The sequence below is a fragment of the Cyprinus carpio genome, chromosome B5 (assembly GCF_018340385.1).
Source record: "Cyprinus carpio isolate SPL01 chromosome B5, ASM1834038v1, whole genome shotgun sequence".
NCBI classification, from domain to species: domain Eukaryota; kingdom Metazoa; phylum Chordata; class Actinopteri; order Cypriniformes; family Cyprinidae; genus Cyprinus; species Cyprinus carpio.
The window spans coordinates 28,802,178-28,827,517 of record NC_056601.1 but is presented as its reverse complement, the minus strand read 5'-3'; the positions used below and the strand labels follow the sequence as shown (position 1 = coordinate 28,827,517).

General features: G+C 41.8%; 1 protein-coding gene across 1 annotated transcript in view; it reads left to right on the top strand.

Moving 5' to 3' along the window:
- Positions 1-25,340, top strand: part of LOC109081198 (astrotactin-2-like) — a 418,824-nt gene that overhangs the window by 374,550 nt on the left and 18,934 nt on the right. The window contains 1 exon segment of the mRNA XM_042723440.1: positions 1,242-1,383. Coding sequence (XP_042579374.1) covers positions 1,242-1,383 — 142 coding nt within the window.

The window sequence follows — 25,340 nt, the reverse complement described above, 5'->3', positions numbered from 1 at the left end:
TTAGAAAATCTACAAATGTATCTATTATCCTTGTAATTGTTGTTTGCATCACGGCCTCATACAACCTTTTGGCATACGGCACACTGGAATATTTACTATCCTTTCTTTTGATGGTCAGCTTCAAGGGAGGCATTGGAGAAACATCATATCAGAAGCAGCGTGGGCCTCTTGGATGAGAAGAAAACATGCATGCATTTAAGGGCATTCCATCATTGGGATTATTCAACACGGACCTTTTGTGGTTATAAGTGTAGTTACCATTCCGTTGTTTTCCATTTCATGAATGTCAAGTTTCAAAATATACAGAACTTCTTGAGACGTGTAGGCCACAAAGTGAAAGCAAAGGGTTTTGAGACCTTATAAAAAGACATCTTGGCTTGGGCACTCTTGAGGTGTTGGAATGTGAGCGGGAAGCTTCCCTTATACACAATGTGCTTTCTGGGAAAGTGGCTAAATCATTCGTTCGTTCAATCCCCCCTTCCTAGACCTCCCCTCTGTTGCCCATTTTTTACTGTTCCCTTGGGATGCACAACCCAGACACGTTCTGCCATTTTGATATGTATTTTGGAACGTGTTAAAAACTGATGTGAGCCTACGACGCATGTTCGTCTAGCTCCAGAGTTGCTAAAATTGGAGGTGTCAAATGTTGTTTTTGCTGCTTGCTTTTTTCGTGTTCGCTTTGCCTCATAGGTCGTGCTGGGAACTGGATTTAGCAAATGCCTATGTATAATTTTTTTTGTTCACTTGAAAGTCACTTGAAAGTGTTTGTCTGAAGGACTATATTTATGTTGTTTTTTTTTTTTTGTCCTCATCCTTATAGTGTTGTGCAATATGTATTGTTTATGAAAATAATTGCTGTTTTAATGATGTATGCACTGAAATTACAAACTGTATATACCAAATAATAATAATAATAATAATGAAAAACACGCCTTGAAATTTTACCCTTTCACTGATTTTTTTAAAGTTTCAGGAGTCAGCTGCAGTATTATCATCATTAACTAAAACTTAAGTTGAATAAAATCTTAAAATCTTACTTAAATGTTAACTGAAATAAAATAGCATAAAATGTAAACTTATTTTATTTTGGGTATTTGCCAAGGCATAATTTCTCCTTTTCTTTTAACTTTAGTACTAAAGTACTAAAATAACTAAAACTGAAATTAAAATGTATTTAGTTGTGTTTAGTTAGTTGCTGAATTATAATACTGATCTCATCTCTTCATTTCTGTGTTTCTCAGGTGAGGTTCTGAGCCTCATGGATGATCTTTTATCAGGTCTGGGTTCCTCGTGTGTAGTAGCGGGACGCAGAAGTGGAGAACATCCTCACAGTATGATCTACTCTCTCATTTTCAAGTGCCTGGAGCCCGACAGCCTTTATAAGTAAGAGCCACAGCAAAAAAATGGATGTTGATTAAAAAAAAAAAAAAAAAAAAAAAAAAAAAAAAAACTTTTTCAGCTCTTTGTTTCAGTGAGATCTTCTAAAACATTGTACTATTGTGAATATAATCTTAGCTAAAAGGGATTTTTAAGAACAACATGCAGCAAAGTAACAGCCCTTATAATATTCATAGTCATGAATGTGTTGTCATTACATGAAAAAGTGTTGCATATTTTTTTTTTTTTATGTTAAAATGTTTATTGCTGTTCCAACTTAAAGGAACACACCACTATTTTTGAAAAAAGACTCATTTTCCAACTCCCCTAGAGTTAAACAGTTGGGTTTTACAGTTTTCGAATCCATTCAGCCGATCTCCGGGTCTGGCGGTAGCACTTTTAGCTTAGCATAGATCATTGAATCCGATTAGACCGTTAGCATCTCACTCAAAAATGAACAAAGAGTTTCGATATTTTTTCATGTTTAAAACGTGACACTTATGTAGTTACATTGTGTACTAAGACCAACGGAAAATGAAAAGTTGTGGTTTTCTAGGCCAATATGGTTAGGTACTGGTTAGGCATGGTTCCTAGCCATATGGGCCTAGAAAATCGCAACTACAGAAGAGTCAATTTAAAAAAAAAAATATGGAAACTGTTTGTTTATTTTTAATGAACCAGTTCTCACTATGAACTAGTTGCTTAATAGAGTGCATATTAGAAGCATGTTGGCTGTTTATTAGTACTTATAAAGCACATATTATTGCCTTATTCTGCATGACCATATTTTAGATCCCTTAACCCTACCCCATAACAAAACTTTACAACCACCTTACTGACTACAGTATTAATAAGCAGTGAATTGGGAGTTTATTGAGGGAAAACTCTTAATAGTAAATGTGTTCCCTAATCTAAAGTGTTACCCTTATGGATTATTGTGATGTTTTTATCCGCTGTTTGGACTGGACTGTCATTCCAACAGTGGCCATTCACTGCAGAGGATCCATTGGTGAGCAAGTGATGGAATCCTACATTTCTTCAAATCTGGTCAGATGATGAAACAAACTCATCTACATCTAAGTAAACAAAAATGTACTCACCTTCAAGCCATCCAAGATGTAGATGGACAAACATGGATAATCATAAGTACAGCTCATTCATGAGATCTGGGTCTGTTTCATAAAACAAGTTTACCAAATAAGCTAGGCTTATTTGAGTTAGTCTGACTTATTTTCACTTGATTTGGTTTCATAAAGCAAAATTAGCATAGCTCAAGCTCAGTCACTATGGCAACTTATGCTGGGAAACTAACCTGGTCCGGGGCAGGCTAACTGTCAGGCTAAGCTGAGCTCCTCTAACACTGACCAATAGGAATGCATTGATATTACGGCGGTGACTCTCTCGCATACAATTATTTGACGTTATCAGTCCAAAAATAAAAGTATACAAAAAATGCAACTTAAATCAAATAAATAAAAATATAGGCTAAAACCGACTGTATTTTATGTATTGTGCCCAAGATTTAATGACTTTGTTTTAAGATATTTGAAACCATTTTAACCATTTTTGCTACATTGAGATTAAGTTTATAAGTGGTTTTTAGTGATGATTAATTTGTTTATGGTTTTATGGCAGTTGTGCTTTTCTCCCTGGTGGTTATTAGTAGAACATTAAAATATTTCAATAAAAAAATTGCTCTTTAAAGCATTAAAAACACTAAATTAAAAGTTAAAATCACTTAATTGAAAATGAATATAAATAATATAAAACAGAGAATATTTTATATGATAAGAGGAATACACATGAACTCATTTGATCTTGTAATTAGGGCTGTATTAGCTAGCTTAAATTTGATTTAGTTACTGCTATGATAAAAAAAAACACTTACATGTAGAATTACAATTCTACATGTCACATTTAATGTACAACAATGATTTTTTTATTAGGGTGCATATTTTATTCAGAATTATTGCGCTATTATTCTATTGAGTTTCATCTGTTTAACGCGCATGCACGCAGCAGCGCTCATTCACTCGCGTAAGCCTCGCCCACGCCTGACAGCAAAATTGATTTATCTCCATGACTTTCTAACATTAATCATAGATTTGATCCATGATCGACATTAAAGGGCTGCTTAAGAATAAGCATGCACATCAAATTATCCTGACTCATTGAACCTGGATCGAATTAGTGAGATTGTGTGAACTTAAATTGTTGTTTATGAAACCGTTTTAGTCCCAAATTATTTGTTAGGTTATTTCAAGTCAGGTTTTGGACTTTAATCCCTGCTTTTCTTAGCGTCTTTTATGAAACAGCCCCCTGGTCTGTATAAATGGTGTTTATTGTGTTTGATTCAGTTTTAAGGACGTCATACTTGGCATTGCTTGAGGATCCTGCCTTAAAGAGAGTCATACATTTGCTGAGAGTGATAAAACACTCTAAAGATGGTTTGGGCGTGCTGTATGCAAATTTCTTTTTTTTATATAATACTCCAAATTTATCATTTTTACAACAAGGTTAAAGGGATACTCCACCCCAAAATGAAAATGTTGTCATTAATCACTTACCCCCATGTCGTTCCAAACCCATAAAAGCTCCATTCATCTTCGGAACACAATTTAAGATATTTTGGATGAAAACGTCTTAGGTTACCTATGCAACCATGGTTCCTCAAGGGAACGAGACGCTGCGTCAGAGAACGCTTTGGGAACGCCTTCAGCGTGACTGACTCTGAATCATGTGTGTAATCAGACCAATGGATGGGCGAGACGTCATAGGCGGGTGACGTCAGAGACCAGGAAGTTTAAAAGCATGTGCGGCAAAGCCGGCATTTAGCCTAAAGGAATGAACCAAGCGCTGGCAGAGATGCCGGAAGTGTGGCACTGTGACGCAGCGTCTCGTTCCCTAGAGGAACCATGGTTACATATATGTAACCTAAGATATACCTCTTCAGGAACTCAAGCTGCATAGTAAAACGATTTGGGAACGAGAATGCCCACGCCACCAGACTTTCAAATCTCTGCCTAGTGTGGGAAACTGCACAACTAAAGCAAGAGAAGGAGCAAGGAGCCTGACAGTAATCGGGGACAACCCGTCCAATGGCCAAACTTCAGAAGGAGTGAGTCTTGACCCCCAAGAGAGGGGAGATCAGAGGACTCGAGGCTTTAGGATAGCATCCTGATCCACTGCTTAGCATAAGCTTCTTCTGGCCGGAGGCCTTAGCCTCAGCGCAGCGCAGAGGAAACGTGTAACCAGAGGGTGTCTGCCCAATGACTGGCCACAGAGAGGGGCGCAGTAGGCCGCAATGGCCGCCATGTAGACCTTCAGGGTGGAGTGGGTCAACCCTGCAGAGAGAAGGGCCTGCAGGAACTCCAGAACTGTACCGACCGGGCAGTTAACTGAGTCAAACTGGCGGTCTCCGCACCAAGAAGTAAAAAGCTTTCACTTCAAGGCGTACAGTTTCCTCAATGAGGGAGCTCTAGATTGGAGAATGGTCTCAACAACCTCGGTTAAGAGACCAGAAGCTATGAGTTGTGTCTCCTCAGATACCACACCTACAGCCTCCAAGCTCCGTGCGGGGGTGCGCCCTCTGCCTGCGAGAGGAGATCTCTCCTGACGGGAACCTCCCATGGAGTGCCATCAAAGAGAGAAATCAGGCCCAAGAACCATACCCGGCCCAGCCAGAGTGGGGCTACTAACGCCAGCCAGACTCCGCCCCGGCACACTCTCTCCAGAACTCCCGGGAGCAGAGCAATCGGGGAAAAGCGTACAGAGGAAGCCTCCGCCACGTCTGTACCATGGCATCCTCGTTCCTGCTTTTACAGGGAACAGAGTTTCAGTCAGGTAACACGAGACATCCCCAATCAAAAGCTACTCTCGATGCTGCATTTCAGTGCTTATGGGAATGAGAATACCAGCGCTGGCACACCGGAAGTGTCTGGACCACTCAAGGCTGTGTATTGTGTGTGCACAAACGTTGAAGAGGTCTCAGACATGACATTGGGATGTTGACTCAAGGACATGCGAGCCCAAGGTAGCATGGACAACCAAACTGTAGAATCTGACAAATGTGTGCTGAGAGGGACAGCCACATCACACACTTGCTGCAAGGGGACACCTCCTACCAGAGCAGTAGAGGATGCAACCCCCCTGGCTGAATGGGCCCTAACTCCTAGAGGTGAAGCTTGACTGCATGCCTAGTAGGCTAGGGCAATAGCATCCCTCACACAATGTGACATTGTTTGTCAAGCATATGAAAACTTGCATATGAAAACGACTTACACCACTGGCTAGTGTGGTGGACGTAAATCTGAAGAGCATGTACTGGACACAGTAAGTGAAGCAGTGGCATAACTTAGTAATGACAGACCCCACTGCAGGCTATTACGACGGGCTCTCTGACCTGCACGGTTAAGAAGCACATACAAACACACAGCGCTTGTGTCTAGAAGGGAACCCATATAAGCAAATTTGTGCCTAATCTACTTAATTTAGACCAATTAAAATCAGTATCTTATCTGGCAAGACGCAAAAGAGCATGACCCCACCACTTTTTGGAACACAGATGTACATATAAGAAAGAAACATCTCCATTCAAATAGAAATTTGTTTGTCTATGTTAAGTAACAGGTGATCTATCGCTGAAAGGAGTTATGGAGAGTGCTCGTTGCCGCTGTTATCAGTTCTCTCTTGTCTTCACACAGAAGACTGAGCATTTCATTCTGGTAAAAGCACAAAACAAAATGCACACAAATGTGTCCTTGCTCTTGATATAAAATCACTGATGAACACCGCTTTGGTTTTAATGCAAAAAAAAAAAAAAAAACTATATAAGGGTGTATTAGAACCTGAAACATCTGAAATGCTTGTCAAGAGGTCTACCACAAGACCATTAAAGCACGTTAGAAAGTGATGCCTGTATATTGGTGTATTTTAGAATGTAACATCTGAAATGCTTGTCAAGAGGTCTACCACAAGACCATTAAAGCACGTTAGAAAGTGATGCCAATTGCTATATTTATTCACTGCTGTGAAGACTCTTGGCATTAATTACATTGTATAATTGTGGTGTTTATAGTTTGTGTTGGTGTAGCAAATTTGACATGGACCCCAGTGTGGCTGCACTGCCTGCACTGTCTGTAGTTATGCCACTGAAGTGAAATCTTTCACCAGAGTCTGCTCTGGTGTCGTGTCATGGGCAAAGTCTAATGCTGCGTTTCCAATGCAGGAACTTTCCCCAGGAACTAGGGACTTTGGGCTGGTACTCGGTGTGTTTCAACCACAGGAACCAGGGTCTAAATAAAGTTATGGGTAAAATTTCCCCCTCAGAAAAGTCCCTGCTTGCGAGGTAGTACTTTTTCAAAGTTCAGGAACTTTCGGGGGTGGGACTTGGGCGATGAACATGCTGATTGGTTGAGTTTACGCCGCATTTGATTGGTCGACTCCACGCAGTTGTATATTCCAATCACTATTTTAAAAATTTGTTGTGGTGCATACAGAAGTTGTATTCAACAATGGAGTTTAATAAAAAATACGATCGCTGGACCGACGAGGAGGTGCAGGCTTTTTTTAAGCATATTTGCAGAAGAGGAAATCCAGTTGGAACTGGAACTGGAAACGGTGACCCGCAATGAAAAGGTATACCTGAAAATGTTGAGTCGGTTATGCGAGCTTGGCATTGTTCACACTGGAAAACAATGCCGAGAGAAGTTAAAAAAATTAAAGCGAGATTACAAGAAAATAAAGGATCACAACAATAGAAGTGTTTCCGATCGGCATACTAATAAGTGGTTTGACCGCCTGGACACGTTGCTAGGACACAGACCGTCCTTTTTTTCTGGTGCAGCAGTGACTATAGACTCAGCTACTGCATTGTTGAAAGCCATGCCGGAATCCGATGACCAGTGGGTTGAAGGTAAATAAATAAATAAATAAATATATATATATATATATATATATATATATATATATATATATATATATATATATATCACATCAGAATGATATTGTCTTAAACAACGCTTTTTTTTTTTTAACCGTGTTTTTCCAGATGAAACGAGTGACCCCAATGAATTGCAGGCAACAGAGGCCAGCGTGTTTTCACCAGCAATCACCAGCAGCCCTCGTCCCATGTTTCCCACTGAATCGCACACACGTTAGGGTTTTAGCCACATTTGTCCTTTGTCCAAAATTATACTTCCAAACTGACCTATTTGTAATGTTAATGGTTTTGTGACATTGTGTTAATTTTATATTTAAAACTTACATTGCCCATGATAAAACATGGAGATATGGAACATGATGGTCCAACACAAATGGTTTAAAAGGGATAGTGACTTCCTTGATGCGCTGAGAGACATGGAAGATGCTAACTGAGCCGTCCTGGAGCGTGGACAAGAACAGCAAGACCAGTACATGCAGCTGTTATTCGAGAGCCAGGCAGAGGAGAGAGAGATGAGGAGGCAAGAGTTGGCATTCCTACAGTCAGAAGTTAAAGAAAGCAGACGCCAGCAGAGGGACTTTCAGGCTGGGTTTCTGTCTGTTCTTGGAGAGTTTGTACAGTCTTTCAAAATGTAGCCACATTGCCCAGCCGCTTGACTGAACACGGTCTCTGCACTGTTGGAGTTTATATATAGTAGTCAACATTTGAAGTGGATCAAAATCTTTTATCAAAGTTGCCATAAAACCTTCTTCTTAAGTCAACTCTGAACTTATTTGATCCACTTCAAATGTTGACTACTGTATTTTATATATTGTTGGAATTCCTGCAGTCAGAAGTTGAAGAAAACAGTAGAGGGACTTTTAGGCCGGGCTGCGGCCTGTTATTTGTTAGGTTTAAAAATACATTTGCACATTACTATTTTATTGTTCCTTATCTTTTAATTTTGTCAGTAATACTTCTGTAAAATAAAGTTTGAAATGTCACTTTCTTGATATCCAGTGTCTTTTGATTTCAGTAGTTATTCTAGCACTTATGGTACTTTTTGAAGTTCTGGTTAGATGTTAAAACATTTAACGCATACAACATTACATATACAATATGTAAAAAGAGATACTGCTTGAGTTCCCACATCCTAATAATATCCATAATCCTGTGAGGAAGTACTGACTGGCAGTTTATCCATTAAACACCAATAAGCTGAGTATTTAAAGTTAAAATCAAAGTGTGATGCAGCATTAATTTAATTAATTAATTTTATTTACTACATTGTTTCTGTTGCAACCATCTACAACAGGTGTATACAGCATAAAAACAGTACACATTACAGACTCTCACATTACATTACAGTGATACTGCAGTTTACACTTTTAGTAAATTGTATTTACTAAAAGAAAGTTGTACCCTGTTTTTGTTGCAATTTTGTCCAACAGGTGTATACAACATAAAAACATTACACATTACAGCCTCTCACATTACATTGCAGTGATACTGCAGTTTACTACATTGTCGTCAAAAACTGCATTAGACCTGTGCATCCTTCTAGTCCCTCGGTCTCTACAGTGGCCGACAGTGAAGGGAAAGGAAGTTGTCCTGTGCCCAATGCAGAAACTGCTGTGCTAGCCTGTTCAGGCAGTGTGACCACAGGCCATCTTGATGTTTTTGTAAGAGACAACCGCAGTGTTGTCCACCCGCACTAGGACGTGGTAGCCTCTTAACTGCTGGAGGAAGTATTTCAGGGCCGAAATACAGCCATCATTTTGAGGCAATTGATGTGCCAGTCAAGATGACCTCTCCAGATCCCTTGGGCTGGATGGCCATCTAAGACCACACCCTAGCCCATGAAGGAAGTGTGTGTTGTTAGCATCTTGTGATGACAACACTTGGCTAGAGTTAGACCCAAAGTCAGACACTGGGGTCTGAATCACATAGAAAGGATACAAAGCCCCCGGCACATAACCCTTATCTGCCTCTTGGGATTGGCCCTTGGATGAAGACCCCTGGCTCTGAGCCACAACTGAAATGGTCTCATTTGCAGGAGGCCCAAATGTACCACTGTGGATGCAGCCACCGTGAGACCTAGAACCCTTTGAAAGTAATGGACAGTAACTTTCTGGCCTAGCTTGATACACTTTAAGGGGTTTAGAATGGACTCAACACATGCAGGAGACAGCTATGCCCACATCAGGATCAAATCCCATGTAACCCCTAAATATGTTGCCCTCTGGGCAGAAGAGGGAACGCTTTTCTTGGCATTGAGTCTCAACCCCAGAGATTCGAGATGAGCTAGAAAAACATCCCAATGTCGAAGCGCAAGCTCTTGAGACTGGGCCAAAATCAGCTAGTTGTCTATGTAATTTAAAATACGGATGCCCTGGAGTTGCAGAGGAGCCAGTGTTGCATCCATGCATTTTGTGTATGTGCAGTGTGACAAAGCTAGGCCAAATGGAAGAACCCGATACTGGAAAGCTTCGCCCTGATAGCTAACCTCAGGAACTCCCTGTGTTGTGGCAAGATATATATGTGAAAGTGTGCATCCTTGAGATTGATTGTCACAAATCAATCCCCCCATTGGATCCGAGAAACAATAATTTTGGTTGTTACCATTTTATACTTGTCTGCTGTGAGTAGTGGTTCAACCCTTGAAGATCTAAAATTGGGCATAACACCCTATCTTTCTTGGGAACCAAAAAATACTGACTGTAGTAGCCTGACTCTCTGTCTGGCAGGGGAACACGTTCTATGGCCCCTTTGCCCAGCAAAGCTTGCAATTCCTGTGTCAATAAATGCACTTCTTCTGGTCTTAACAAAAGCTTCTTCATAATGCTTCACCTCCCGGAACCTGATGACTGTGTTGACAGAGCCGCTAAATAGGCCGGAAGGCAAGACGGGGGCATCAAGGAGGAATACCCAGTCCATCTCCTTGATGCCCAGAGGTTCAGCCCCAGGTGCATCTCCATGGAGACCATAGCAGCCACTGAAGGGCCAATGGCACAGGCCATCTGCTTAGTCACTCGGAGTGGCCCAGCGAAGTTCAGAAAATGCCTCCTCACCCATCTGGGGCATCATCTTGTAGCCCTGTGCCTTTTCATCTACTATGGTCAAATTAATTGATGTCGATGGCACAAAGACATGGGATAAGCAGGGCTTACTCAATTAACAAGTTAACTCATCATGTAGATCGCCAAAGAAGGGGAGAGACCGTCGCTGAGGTCCCTCCCTCTGGCCAACTGACAGATATCTGCCATCCAGTTTCGAACATCTGGGGGTCTCCTGCTCCTGCAGCCAGCCCAGCTTTAATCTGTCGACTGCCCGAGTCACCACCTCAAGTAACTTCTCATATGTTTTATCCTCACGAGAGGAGTGCTCAGAGGTGGCACTGTCGATCTCCATCTCTGCAGAGGCGAGAGATGAAGTGTCCTCCACCCATTCTGAAGAAGTTCTGGGGTACGCTTAAACATAACATAAACATAACGTTAAAAGTTGACTAATATTAAATGATTTGCAGCTTCATCTTACCTCGCTCTCTTTAATGTTAAACTGACGCTTCGCGCTCTGCTTCTGTCAACAGTAAATCCCGCCTACTTTTGTAATGTTGTACTTGTTTTTCATTTTTTATTTGGGTTGAGCTGTTATAACTGTGAGGCTTTGATCTGAAGTGCCTAGTATGTGTAGCGGTATCGCAAACATCCGTATACTAGCGCAAGTTAATTCTCACACTTTAATAGTATTTATAGCTCCTGACTGGCTGTGTGACTATGATAAGTGATTACCTCAAAATGCACGTCAGTATGCAGTTTCCCTATTGCTCGCGTGCCAACGATTATACCTCTGCGTGCCACTGTTGGCACGCGTGCCATAGATTGCCGACCCATGGTCTATAACATACTTTGGTTAAAATTTCTCAATGGTAGTGTAAAACAACACCCTTTTTACCTCGGAAACAGCTCTTTTTGTTTTGTTGCATGTCTCTTTAAATGCTAATGATCTTTCCTCACCCCGCCCCTCTCTTCATTGGGGTGATGAGCCATGCTGTTTACTTTAGCCGCAAAACTGGCTAACTAGCACATTATTAGGCATGGCAATTTGCAAAGATTCAGTAAACACCTTATACTCAGTTTTTCTGTAGGTGAGGCTGGATCACGAATGACTCGCGCGAACATAGATGCATTTAGGTAGATCCAGGGTGTATTCCCTTCAAAAACAAATGTAATCCACTGCATCTTCAACGGCTCAGATGTCGGGAGTAAATGACGACTGCTATGTTCATTATTTCATTCAACAACAAAACACCTCAATCGCTTAGGAGACATTCTGGTCTACACCTGCTCCAGCGTCGAAACAATGGAGGGCTATTGACAGCTCACTCAGGGTGGGTCTAAGGTATAACTCCAGTGCCAATCAACAATGGTCAGAGTGGCCTTGCCCTGTGTGACGCCACACAGCCAAGAATATGAGAACGGCTTGATTTGAGAAAGAGAGATTTATGTGAAGATTTATGTGAATTATAAAAAATAAAAAACACTGGGTGGATTTTTATCATTATAGAGAGGATGTGTAAACACACTGCTACCACATTTATGTTCAAACAGCATGTAAAAGTGAATATTGCATCTGATGAACCCTTTAAAGGAAAGACAAACTGCAATGCAGCATGGAGCAAAACTCTCTCTCTCTCTCTCTCTCTCTCTCTCTCTCTCTCTCACACACACACACACACACACACACACACGCACACAATACGGTCTTTGAAGACAAAGAAACCTCTCCTTAAGGTGTGTCCATATCACGTCTATTTATAACCCCTCAGGTGCATGTAATCAAATTATGTCAACTACCAAGGTTATTTAAGCCTATTCTTTCCATGTTTGTCACACATGATTCACAACCGGTCGAACAAAATTGTTCTCATAAGTGATATTGAAATGCCACATTGACAGTAGCTTATGATAGGGAACAAGTATCTATGCTTCAAACCAGAGCCACAGCCACACACTTTGCAATGATGTTTGCAAATGTTCATTTGAACTTTGATTTCAGGAAATGGCGAATCATTTAAATATGTTGTTAACAACAGAACCTGCGACCATAGTTAGCTAACAATGCTTTTGGAAAATGCACTCCTGATCTTTTATGCACTTTTTGTGACAGAGGTACCAAGATACACACAGTATTTTATAATTTTCTAAATCTTTGCATAATAACCTAGAAAGACTATTTTTTTATTTATTTATTTTTCATGACTGGCAGAGTTTATGGGGTACTTAAATGAAGGATCTACCTCATTTTGTGGATTTAAAAAATTCTGAGCACTACAGAATTTTGTGACTGTAGTAACCGCGATGCATTATAGTGAGAGGTAGGAAATTGTATATGCCATTCAAAACTGTGTAGGTGTTGAATAGAATTTTAAAATTGATACAAAACCTGACAGGTAGCCTTATCTATAGACCAACCCATTCCAAAAAAGTTTGGACACTGTACAACTTGTGAGTAAAAATGGAATGGAATAATTTACAAATCTCATAACTCTCTGCTTCTGTCAACACCGTCTACTTTGATTTGGTTGTCCATCTCAGTCATTTTGACATTGGCTTGGCTGTTAGACCCGCTGAGGCTTTGATCTGAAGTGCCTAGTGCCACACATCCGATATACTAAGCTGGATTAATGCTCACACTTTAATAGTATTTATAGCTCCTGACTGGCTGTGTGACTAATAGTGATAACCGCCAAAATGCGTTATAATTTCCCTATCTCGTGATGCCAACGGTTATACTTTGCATGCCATCATGCCGACCCATGGTCTATAACATACTTTGGTTAAAATTTTCTCAATGGTAGTGTAAAAACAACACCTTTTTACACCTCGGAAGCAGCTGCTTTTTGTTTGTTTGCATGTCTCTTTAAATGCTAATGATCTTTCTTCACCCCGCCCCTCTCTTCATTGGAGTGGCTGAAGCCATGCTGTTTACTTTAGACCGCAACTTTTGCTAACTAGGCACATTTTAGGATGGCAATTTGCAAAGATTCATAAAACACCTTATACTCAGTTTTCTTCTGTATGTGAGTGGTATCCTAATGACTCGCGAACATAGATGCATTTAGGTAGACTCCAGTGCCCTTCAACACAAATGTAATCCACTGCATTTCAACGGCTTCCGATGTCGGGAGTAATGAACGCCTGCTATGTTCATATTTCAATTCAACAACAAAACACCCTCAATCGCTTAGGATACATTCTGGTCTACACCTGCTCTCTCGTCCGAAACAATGGAGGGCGAATTGACAGCTCACTCATGGGTCTACGGGGAATAACCTCCAGTGCCAATCAACAATGGTCAGAGAGTGCCTTGCACTGTGGTGACGCCACACATCCATAATCTGAGAACACGCGTCTGATTTGCCGAAAGAGAGATTTATGTGGAAGATTTATTGAAGTATAAAATATAAAAACACTCATTATAGAGAGGATGTGTTGCTGGACACACATAGTATGTTACAGCATGTTAAGTGAATATTGGCATCTGATGAACCCTTTAAAGGAAAAGACAAACTGAATGCAGCTGGAGCCAAACTCTCTCTCTCTCTCTCTCTCTCTCTCACGACACACACACACAGCCCACACACACCCCCACAACACACCACACACACGCACACAATACGGTCTTTGAAAGACAAAGAAACATCTCCCTTACATTGTTGTCCATCTTCACTCTATTATAAAACCCCATCAGGTGCATGTAATCAATTATGTCCAACTACCGAGGTTTATTTAAGCCTATTCGTTCGCCTGTTTTGTCACACATGATTCACAACCTTCGAACAAAATAGGGGTGTGTTCTCATACGTGAATATTGAAATGCCACATCGACAGTAAGCTTATATAGGGAACACAGTATCTATGTCTCAAACCAACGCCACAGCCACACACTCTTTGCAATGATGTTTGCAAATGTTCATTTTGAACTTTGATTTTCAGGTAAATGGCGAATCATTTCAATATGTTGTTAACAACAGAACCTGCGACCGATATTTAGCTAACAATGCCTTTTGGGAAATGCACTCCTGATCTTTTATAAAATTTTTGTGACAGTATACCAAGACACCAGTATTTTTATTAATGTTTCTAAAATCTTTGCATAATAACCTAGAAGACTATTTTTTTATTTCTTATTTTTCAAGTGACTGGCAGAGTTTATGGGGTACTTAAATGAAGATCTACCTCAGGTTTGTGATCTGAGCACTACAGAATTTTGTGACTGTAGTACCGCGATTCATTATAGTGCGGTAGTAATTGTATATGCCATTCCAAAACTGTGTATAGGTTTGAATAGAAATTTTTAAAATTGATCAAAACCTGACAGTTAGCCTTCGCTATACAAACCCGGTTCCAAAAAAGTGGGACACTTACAAATTGTGAGTAAAAATGGAATGGAATAATTTTACAAATCGCATAAACATTTATTCCCGAATAGAAATAGATACATATGAAAACAAATGTTTGAATTGAGACATTTTGAATATCATGGACCAATATTGGCTCATTTGTGATTTCCAGAGAGCTACACATTCCAAAAAGTTGGGAAAGGTAGCAATAAGAGGTGGTGCCCGGGGAAAGTTTAATGTACATGTAAGGAAACGCTGGGAGGGACCAATTTGCAACTTAAATTAGGTCAATTGGCCTCATGAGTTGTGTTATAAAAAGAGCCTCTCAGAGTTGCAGTTGTAGTCCAGATCTAAGAAGTCATTGATGGGCAGAGGATGATCACAATTCCCTCCCCCCATGATGCGAGCGGAAAAAATAGTGCAGCAATGATCAGACAAGAGTTTTTCCAGAGAAAACTTTACAAGAGTTGTTGGAAGTTATCATTAATCTACAGTGCATAATATCATCCAAAGATTTCAGAGAATCTGGAACAATCTCTGTGCGTAAGGGTCAAGGCCCGGAAAAAACCATACTGGATGCCCGTGATCTTCAGGCCCACTCTGGGCCAAGGCTCATTTAAAATGGACTGTGGCAAAGTGGAAAACTGTTCTGTGGTCAGGCGAATCAAAATTTGAAGTTCTTTTTTGGAAAACTGGGACGCCATGTCATCTGGACTAAAGAGGACAAGGACAAACCCAAGTTGTTATCAAGCGCTCAGTTCAGAAGCCTGCATCTCTGATGGTATGGGGTTGCATGAGTGCGTGTGGCATGGGCAGCTTACACATCTGGAAAGGAATGCACCATCAATGCTGAAAGGTATATCAAGTTCTAGAACAACATATGCTCCCATCCAGACGTCGTCTCTTTCAGGGAAGACCTTGCATTTTCCAACATGACAATGCCAGACCACATACTGCATCAATTACAACATCATGGCTGGATCCGGGTACTGATCTTTCACCCATAGAAAACATTTGGCGCATCATAAAGAGGAAGATGCGACAAAGAAGACCTAAGACAGTTGAGCAACTAGAAGCCTGTATTAGACAAGAATGGGACAACATTCCTATACTTGAGCAACTTGTCTCCTCAGTCCCCAGACGTTTGCAGACTGTTATAAAAGAAGAGGGGATGCCACACAGTGGTAAACATGGCCTTGTCCCAACTTTTTTTGAGATGTGCAATTTGTACCCCAGTCTTTCCAAATTTTTTGGAATCGGCTTTGTGATTATTGAAACCAGCAGGACAACCAGGAGTAGTGCATTACATTAATTCAGTCCAATCCGAGTAGTTATACCTCTACAGATGTGTTGGCGGTTGTCACTTCTTGATGGCAAGAATGTCTCGGTTACGTGTGTAAGTCCTCCTTCCCTGAGTGCAGGGAAACGGAGACGTTATGTCGAACTTGGGAGGGCTAATCAATCTCTGAGTTTAAGAGTGAAAACTCCAATGAAAATTGGCTAGTGGATTTTGCATACCTGTACACTACCCATGGCATATGGGGGATAACTAGGAGACAGGTTACATCACTCATAAGGTTTTACAGAAGGAAGCTGAGAACGTGTCTGGCAACACGAATAGTTCAAGGTTGGCATGGTAAAAAAAACGTCTCTGTTCCCTCTATCAGGGATGAGGGTTATGTGAGTAACCGAGTTTCCCATCTTGTAGTTATGTTGAACGACATATGGGGTCCATGGAAAATGCCACAACCTGAACAGCATCACAACCCTGTGGCGCTGCAATTGTGGACAAGCTGTGGTGTGCCACAAAAGTTACGCTAAGGTCGTAACCTTCCCAAGGCCCAAGCGCAAATTCACTGACCTTGGTACAAATGGTCATGCTGCTGAATCCTCCCAAAAAAAGTTTTTGGAAGGAATTTCCACCCTTCAGAAAAGATTGCTTTAAATCTTTCCTATTTATTCTTTCAGCCTGGCAGAACGATGGGGAAGTGAGCCTTAAGGAAAAGATTGCTTACGGAGACCACATCCTACCCGGGAGGTGACATGTTGAAATACTGATATGGACCTGACACCAGGGGGCAGTAACTACATATGGAATGGGTCTCTGAGGTAGGGGAGTAGAACAACTGCCAGAAGAGACTGACAGAGCAGGTCTGTCAAGGAAGACCGGGTTTACCGAGAGGGAGGAAAAACAACATATGGGATTACCCATAAGGAATCAAGCCATATGGACACCTAGCTGAGTACAGGGGCTGACCAGGACTTCCAGGCATGCTAACACTAGTACTGCTCCGCAAGTCTGACTGCTGAGGGTGCTGGATGATGCTCAACCAGGGTTCGCCAACCGGGGAACTCTACTGGGAGTAGAAAAGCGGCTCACATCCATGTGTGAGGGGGGAATGGCGCAGCAAGCCATGACACCAAGCCAGATCGTCCCGCCAAATACTAGTTTCCCAACACACAGGAAGAAACTGGCTCTACACGGAGGTTTTAAAACTTTGTGAAGGTGTAGGTGTCGCCCAGCCTGCAGCTCGACATATGTTTGCCCAGAGAGGCATCGTGCGCCAGTGCCCAGGGAGGAAGCAACACTCCGAGTGGAGTGGGCTCACACTTTGCAATGATGTTGCAAATGTTCATTTGAACTTTGATTTCAGGAAATGGCGAATCATTTAAATATGTTGTTAACAACAGAACCTGCGACCATAGTTAGCTAACAATGCTTTTGGAAAATGGCACTCCTGATCTTTTATGCACTTTTTGTGACCGAGGTACCAAGAGACACACAGTATTTTATAATTTTCTAAATCTTTGCATAATAACCTAGAAAGACTATTTTTTTATTTATTTATTTTTCAATGACTGGCAGAGTTTATGGGGTACTTAAATGAAGGATCTACCTCATTTTGTGGATTTAAAAAATTCTGAGCACTACAGAATTTTGTGACTGTAGTAACCGCGATGCATTATAGTGAGGTAGGAAATTGTATATGCCATTCAAAACTGTGTAGGTGTTGAATAGAATTTTAAAATTGATACAAAACCTGACAGGTAGCCTTATCTATATACAAACCCGATTCCAAAAAAGTTGGGACACTGTACAAATTGTGAGTAAAAATGGAATGGAATAATTTACAAATCTCATAAACATTTTTATTCACAATAGAATATAGATAACATATCAAATGTTGAATGTGAGACATTTTGAAATTACATGCCAAATATTGGCTCATTTTGGATTTCATGAGAGCTACACATTCCAAAAAAGTTGGGAAAGGTAGCAATAAGAGGCCGGAAAAGTTAAATGTACATGTAAGGAACAGCTGGAGGACCAATTTGCAACTTATTAGGTCAATTGGCATCATGAGTGTGTATAAAAAGAGCCTCTCAGAGTGGCAGTGTCTCCCAGAAGTCAAGATGGGCAGAGGATCCCCAATTCCCCCAATGCTGCGGCGAAAAATAGTGCAGCAATATCAGAAAGGAGTTTTTCAGAGAAAAATTGCAAAGAGTTTGAAGTTATCATCATCTACAGTGCATAATATCATCCAAAGATTCAGAGAATCTGGAACAATCTCTGTGCGTAAGGGTCAAGGCCTGATAACCATACTGGATGCCCGTCATCTTCAGGCCCTTAGAAGGCACTGCATTACATACAGGAATGCTGCTTTAATGGAAATCACAACATGGGCTCAGGAAGACTTCCAGAAAACATTGTCGGTGAACACAATCCACCGTGCCATTTGCCGTTGTCGGCTAAAACTCTATAGGTCAAAAAAGAAGCCATATCTAAACATGATCCAGAAGCGCCAAGGCTCAATTAAAATGGACTGTGGCAAAATGGAAAACTGTTCTGTGGTCAGACGAATCAAAATTTGAAGTTCTTTTTGGAAAACTGGGACGCCATGTCATCCGGACTAAAGAGGACAAGGACAACCCAAGATGTTATCAATGCTCATTTCAGAAGCCTGCATCACTGATGGTAAGGGGTTGCATGAGTGCATGTGGCATGGGCAGCTTACGCATCTGGAAAGGCACCATCAATGCTGAAAGGTATATCCAAGTTCTAGAACAACATATGCTCCCATCCAGACGTCGTCTCTTTCAGGGAAGACTTTGCATTTCTAATATGACAATGCCAGACCACATACTGCATCAATTACAACATCATGGCTGCGTAGAAGAAGGATCCGGGTACTGAAATGGCCAGCCTGCAGTCCAGATCTTTCACCCACAGAAAACATTTGGCGCATCATAAAGAGGAAGATGTGACAAAGAAGACATAAGACAGTTGAGCAACTAGAAGCCTGTATTAGACAAGAATGGGACAACATTCCTATTCCTAAACTTGAGCAACTTGTCTTCTCAGTCCCCAGACGTTTGCTGACTGTTATAAAAAGAAGAGGGGATGCCACACAGTGGTAAACATGGCCTTGTCCCAACTTTTTTGAGATGTGTTGATGCCATGAAATTTAAAATCAACTTATTTTTTCCCTTAAAATTATACATTTTCTCAGTTTTTAAACATTTGATATGTCATCTATGTTGTATTCTGAATAAAATATTGAAATTTGAAACTTCCACATCATTGCATTCTGTTTTTATTCACAATTTGTACAGTGTCCCAACTTTTTTGGAATCGGCTTTGTATTATTGAACCAGCAGGACAACCATGAGTAGTGCATTACATTAATCTGGTCCAATCCAGTCATTATACTTACAGATGTTTTGGCGGTTGTCACTTCTGATGGAAAGAATGTCTCGGTTACGTATGTAATCCTCATTCCCTGATGGAGGGAACGGAGACGTTATGTCGAACTTGGGAGGCCAATCATCTCTGAGTTTAAGAGAAAACTCCAATGAAAATTGGCTAGTGGATTTTGCATACCTGTACCACTACCCATGCATATGGGTATAAATAGGCGACAGGTACATCCACTCATAAGGTTTTACGCTGAGGAGCTGAGAACGTGTCCGGCAACAGCGAATAGTTCAAGGTTGTGGCATGGTAACATAACGTCTCTGTTCCCTCTATCAGGGAATGAGGGTTATGTGCGTAACCGAGATGTTCCCTATCTGTCGTTATGTTGAACGACATATGGGGTCCATGGAAAATGCCACAACCTGAACAGCATCACAACCCTGTGGCGCTGCAATTGTGGACAAGCTGTGGTGTGCCACAAAAGTTACGCTAAGGTCGTAACCTTCCCAAGGCCCAAGCGCAAATTCACTGACCTTGGTACAAATGGTCATGCTGCTGATCCATCCACAAAAAAAGTTTTTGGAAGGGATTTCAACCTTCAGAAAAAGATTGCTTTAAATCTTTCCTATTTATTCTTTCAGCCTGGCAGAACGATGGGGAAGTGAGCCTTAAGGAAAAAGATTGCTACGGAGACCACATCCTACCCGGGAGGTGACATGTTGAAATACTGATATGGACTGACCCAGGGGGCAGTACTACATATGGAATGGGTCTCTGAGGTAGGGGTAGAACAACTGCCAGAAGAGACTGACAGAGCAGGTCTGTCAAGGAAAGACACGGGTTTACCGAGAGGGAGGAAAACACATATGGGATTACCCATAAGGAATCAAGCCATATGGACACCTAGCCCAGTACAGGGGCTGACCAGGACTTCAGGCATGCTAACACTAGTACTGCTCCGCCAAGTCTGACTGCTGAGGGTGCTGGATGATGCTCAACCAGGGTTCGCCAACCGGGGAACTCTACTGGGAGTAGAAAAGCGCTCACATCCATGTGTGAGGGGGAATGGCGCAGCAAGCATGACACCAAGCCAGATCTTCCCGCCAAATACTAGTTACCCAACACACAGGAAGAAACTGGCTCTACACGGAGGTTTTAAAACTTTGTGAAGGTGTAGGTGTCGCCCAGCCTGCAGCTCGACATATGTTTGCCAGAGAGGCATCGTGCGCCAGTGCCCAGGAGGAGGCAACACTCCGAGTGGAGTGGGCTCTCACCCCCAGGGGGCACGGTTCGCCTTGGGATTGGTACGCCAAGTCGATGGAATTCACTTTCCAGTGGGCCAACCTCTGCTTGGAGACAGCCTTCCCTTTCTGCTGACCTCCAAGGCAGACAAGGAGCTGCTCAGAGCTTCTGAAGCTCTGGGTGCAGTCCATGTATATGTGCAGCGCTCCCATGTGGAGTGAGCCCTCACCCAAAGGGGGCACGGCTCACCTATATGTGAATTGCTTATTGTCCATTTGGTCTCAGAAGGGAGTGGTGGGAACCTTGGGCATGTATCCAGGACAGGGTCTCAGGACAATGTGAGAGTAGGCCGGCCTGAACACAAGGCACTCTTCACTTACCGAAAATGCTTGGAGGTCCCCGACACTTTTGATGGAAGTGAGCGTGATTGGTAGTGCTGTCTTAAGAGACAGGAACTTCAGCTCGACTGCATCAATCGGCTCAAAGCGGCCCCTCTGGAGTCCAGCCAGGACAACAGAGACATCCCAGGAGGGTAACAGGGGTGTCCTAGGAGGATTCAACATTCTGGCACCCCTCAGGAACCTTATGATCAGATCATGCTTTCCCAGGGACCGGCTGTCCACTGCATCGTGATGTGCTGCGATATCAGTGACATACACTTTCAAGGTGGAGGGTGACAGCCTATGCTCCAAACTTTCTTGCAGGAAAGACGGCACGACTAATCGAGCATCTCCGGGGGTCTTTTCAGTGAGAACTGAACTCTAATTTGTGAACAGACTCCACTTCAAAGCATAGGCAGGCCTCGTAGAGGGAGCTCTAGCCTGTGTGATAGTGTCTACTACCGCTGGTGGTAGGTCACTTAGGTCTGCCGCGTCCCATCCAGAAGCCACACATGGAGGTTCCAGAGATCTGGACACAGGTGCCAATGGTGCCCAGCCCCTGAGAAGGAGGTCCCTCCTCAGGGGGATGCACCAGGGAGGGGCTGTCACGAGGAGCATGAGTCCCGAAAACCAGGTCTGGGTGGGCCAGTAAGGTGCAACCAACAGGACCTGTTCCTCGTCCTCCCTGACCTTGCACAGTGTCTGTGCGAGCAGACTCACTGGGGGAAATGCATACTTGCGTAGATCCTGAGGCCAGCTGTGTGCCAGTGGGTCTGATTCCGCAGTGGCAACAACACCCGAGGGGGGCAGCCCAGCCAAATCTTCATCCACAGAGGTCAATAGCCCATCCCTGATGCTGCAATCGACATCTGATCCCCCGGTGGCACACCGAATGACATTCTGGGACCGCCATAAGACAGCTGTCCGTGAGGCGTGGCCCCACGGAGAAGCTCTCACCCTCAAATCTCCCAAAGCACTAGCCGGCAGTCCTCTGCTCGTGGCAGAGAAACCGGGATGGGTAGTGACTGAAGGGTCTGCTCCTTTCCCTTTAAGAAAGGAGAGACGCGATCGCATTGTTGCCATGGTCATGAACGCAGTGCGGGCACGAACCATCCACGAACACGTCTTCAGCATGCTGAATGCCCAGACATGGAAGACAATGCTCATGGCCATTGTCAGAGGACAGGAAACTACTGCATCCAGAAGGACACAGACGAAATTGCGTCTTTAAAAAGATGCAAATCGTCCATGATTTGCTCTTTTAGTGCCCAGGGGAATCGCTGAAAGGGACACCGCTGTTCGCACCATACCGCCAACCAGAACAGCTTCCCAACAAACAGCAGATGAATGGCTTTGTGGAGTATAACAGCTTATATAGCTTATAACTCGGCTCCAAAGCAAAAATCTAATGAGTGGATGCACCTGTCACCTATTCATACCCATATGCACAGGGAGTGGCTCAGGTATGCAAAATCCACTAGCCAATTTTCATTGGCGTTTTCTCTTAAACTCAGAGATGATTGGCCTCCCAAGTGAGACCCCATATGTCATTCAACATAACTCGTAGTGACCGACGGATAGGGAACTGGCTTATATTAATTACGTTTTTTTTGTTGTTGTTGTTGTTTAAAGACCTAATGTGTCCAAATTAATACTGAGGATTGATTACAGATCAAAACAATATTCTGAAGAAAGCTTGTTTGGTTTTAAATATATAGAGACAGACAAGGAATCAACACTGTGAGTAATTAGCACAAATGTGATGTATTCAGTCTGGATGCTTTGGAAGGGCAAAATCCTTCTAACTTTCCATCTCATTGCCACCTTGGTCCCTCACTAGTCTTTCCCAGGCCCTTGGGTTACATTTAAAGGAATTGTTTACCCAGGAATAAATGTACGCATACCTGCAGTATGTATGCCTAATATATATTCACATACTATGAAGAACATTACTCATTTAGCTGATGTCTTTATTCAAAGTGACTTACAAATGAAGTACATGGTCTCTGCAGTTTTATGATGGTAAATTTATGCTTTTTAAAGACCCTTTAAATTCTAAGGGAAAACACGTTTTAATACTCATGACAGTTATTTGTTCATGTTTTAAGCATAAACTCCCTTATTTTATTCAGTTTCTTAGAAAACAAGACTTAATTTTGTATCTCAAGTTAATGTGTTTTGATTTCATGATGTTTAGATATTTGTGTTGGAAAACAAGATGAACATACTATGGAAGATATTCAGTTGTGTTTGTGCAATATTTAATGCCATGACATTATGAATTAAAAAGTGACATATCATGAAAATCTTTGACTTTCCAGGTTTTAAGTGCTATAATCAGGTCCCCATTGCATCTACCAACCAAGAAAATGTGAAAAAGATTAACCCAGTAACTTTGTTTTGGTAAGCCTCTTTCTGCAAGCGTCTGAGAAAACGAGCGTGTCAGATTTCACTCCCTTGGTGACATGGCAAAGGGATCTCATTATAATATTACCGCCCCTTAATCTGTAAGTTTATACCCACGGCGCCGTCATTTTGATTTTGCAAGCAACAACGGTGTACCAGTTCTAATACCATGGCGAAAGTTTACTGCTTACTGTTCTGTCTTTGGCTGCACAGACGAACACAGAACACTATTTAGAGTCCCAGCCTCAGAGGAGACAAGAGAGCAGTTGAATTATTGATTAACTGTATATTGCTGCTGCCACACAGATCTAAAACCTTCACAGACATAACTGACTGTTTTTGTAACTTGTGTGTTTTTGACGTAAACTAAGAACTTAGTTTAGTACTCACATGCTGTGACAGCTGCTTTCTGTACATGTGCTTCAGATGTGTGCACTCAGAAAACCCTATATTAGAAGCTTAAACTCATATGGTTTAAAACACATGATTTCAGCACGATAAAAATGATAATCAGAACCAAAACAGATGTTTTTAGCAGGTCCAAGCTGTAATGATGCAACTCTATTCTGGAAAAGGGGTGGGAGCAGCAGCTCATTTGCATTTAAAGAGACAGGCACGAACAAAACAGTGTGTTTCTGCTTCCATTCAAAATAGGCATTTTAAAAATGATATAATAAATGATCTGTGAGCTGAAACTTTACAGACACATTCTGGGGACAACAGAGACTTATATTACATAATAAAAAAGGGGCATAATATGAGCATAAGACTTTCTGCTCTGATTTAAGACCTTTAAGGGATACTCCACCCCAAAATGAAAATTTTGTCATTGATCACTTACCCCATGTCGTTCCAAACCCGTAAAAGTTTCGTTTGTCTTTGGAATACAATTTAAGATATTTTGGATGAAAACTGGGAGGCTTGAGACTGTCCCATAGACTGCCAAGTAAAATACACTGTCAAGGTCCAGAAAAGTATGAAAAGCATCATCAGAATAGTCTGCCATCAGTGGTTCATCCGTAAGGTTATGAAGCGACAAGAATACTTTTTGTACATGAAGAAAACAAAAATAACAACTTTATTCAACAATTCCTCTCCTCTGTGTCCCTCCAATTCAGTGTAGCACCATTTTGGCAAATCTGAGCTGTACGCAGACGGTGTACGCTCTTCTGTGTCATCCGCACTGTGCTGATGCGCTGTTTTTTTTTAAACCAAAGTGTAAATATACGTAGAAAACATATCCTTGTGGCGCGGCTGACACAGAAGAGCGTAAGCCGCCTGCGTACTGCTCAGAATCGCTAAAATAGTGATATGCTGATTAGGAGAGACACAGAGGAAAGGAATTGTTGAATAAAGTCATTATTTTTGTCTCAACAACTCCACCGCACATCTCTGTCCTTCAGTAAGACCTCAGCTTACGCAAAGTGTTACATCTAACTGATGCAATATTGGGTTATCTGTAGTTCATTTCATCAGAAGATGATAACAGTACTGATGATTTTGTGTTGCATTTCTCTGGCTTTTCAGACAGTATTTGTAGTATGCAGAGTCACATCTCAACACTTTTTACAAGAGTCATGTTTGCAAGGTTTATTAGGCTATTGCTCAATTGGTCTTTTTGTGCAATTTGAAATGCATGCAATTCCTGTTTGTTAGTAGGGAGAATTGTGGTATTTAGTCGTCACTAAATCAGCCTAACAAAAAGTTTTCAAAACAGGTTATGTTCTAACAATTACTTAACAATCAACCTGAATGACCAGTGTAGCATTGTTGAATGACGGGAGAAAGTTAGTGGTGAAACTTTGAGAACAGACCCTTAAAGAACGACCCTAATCGAATAAATCATGGTCACTGACACAGTGAAGCATGATAAACCTGCTATGAGCCATAATGTGGAGTGAATTATGAGATGCC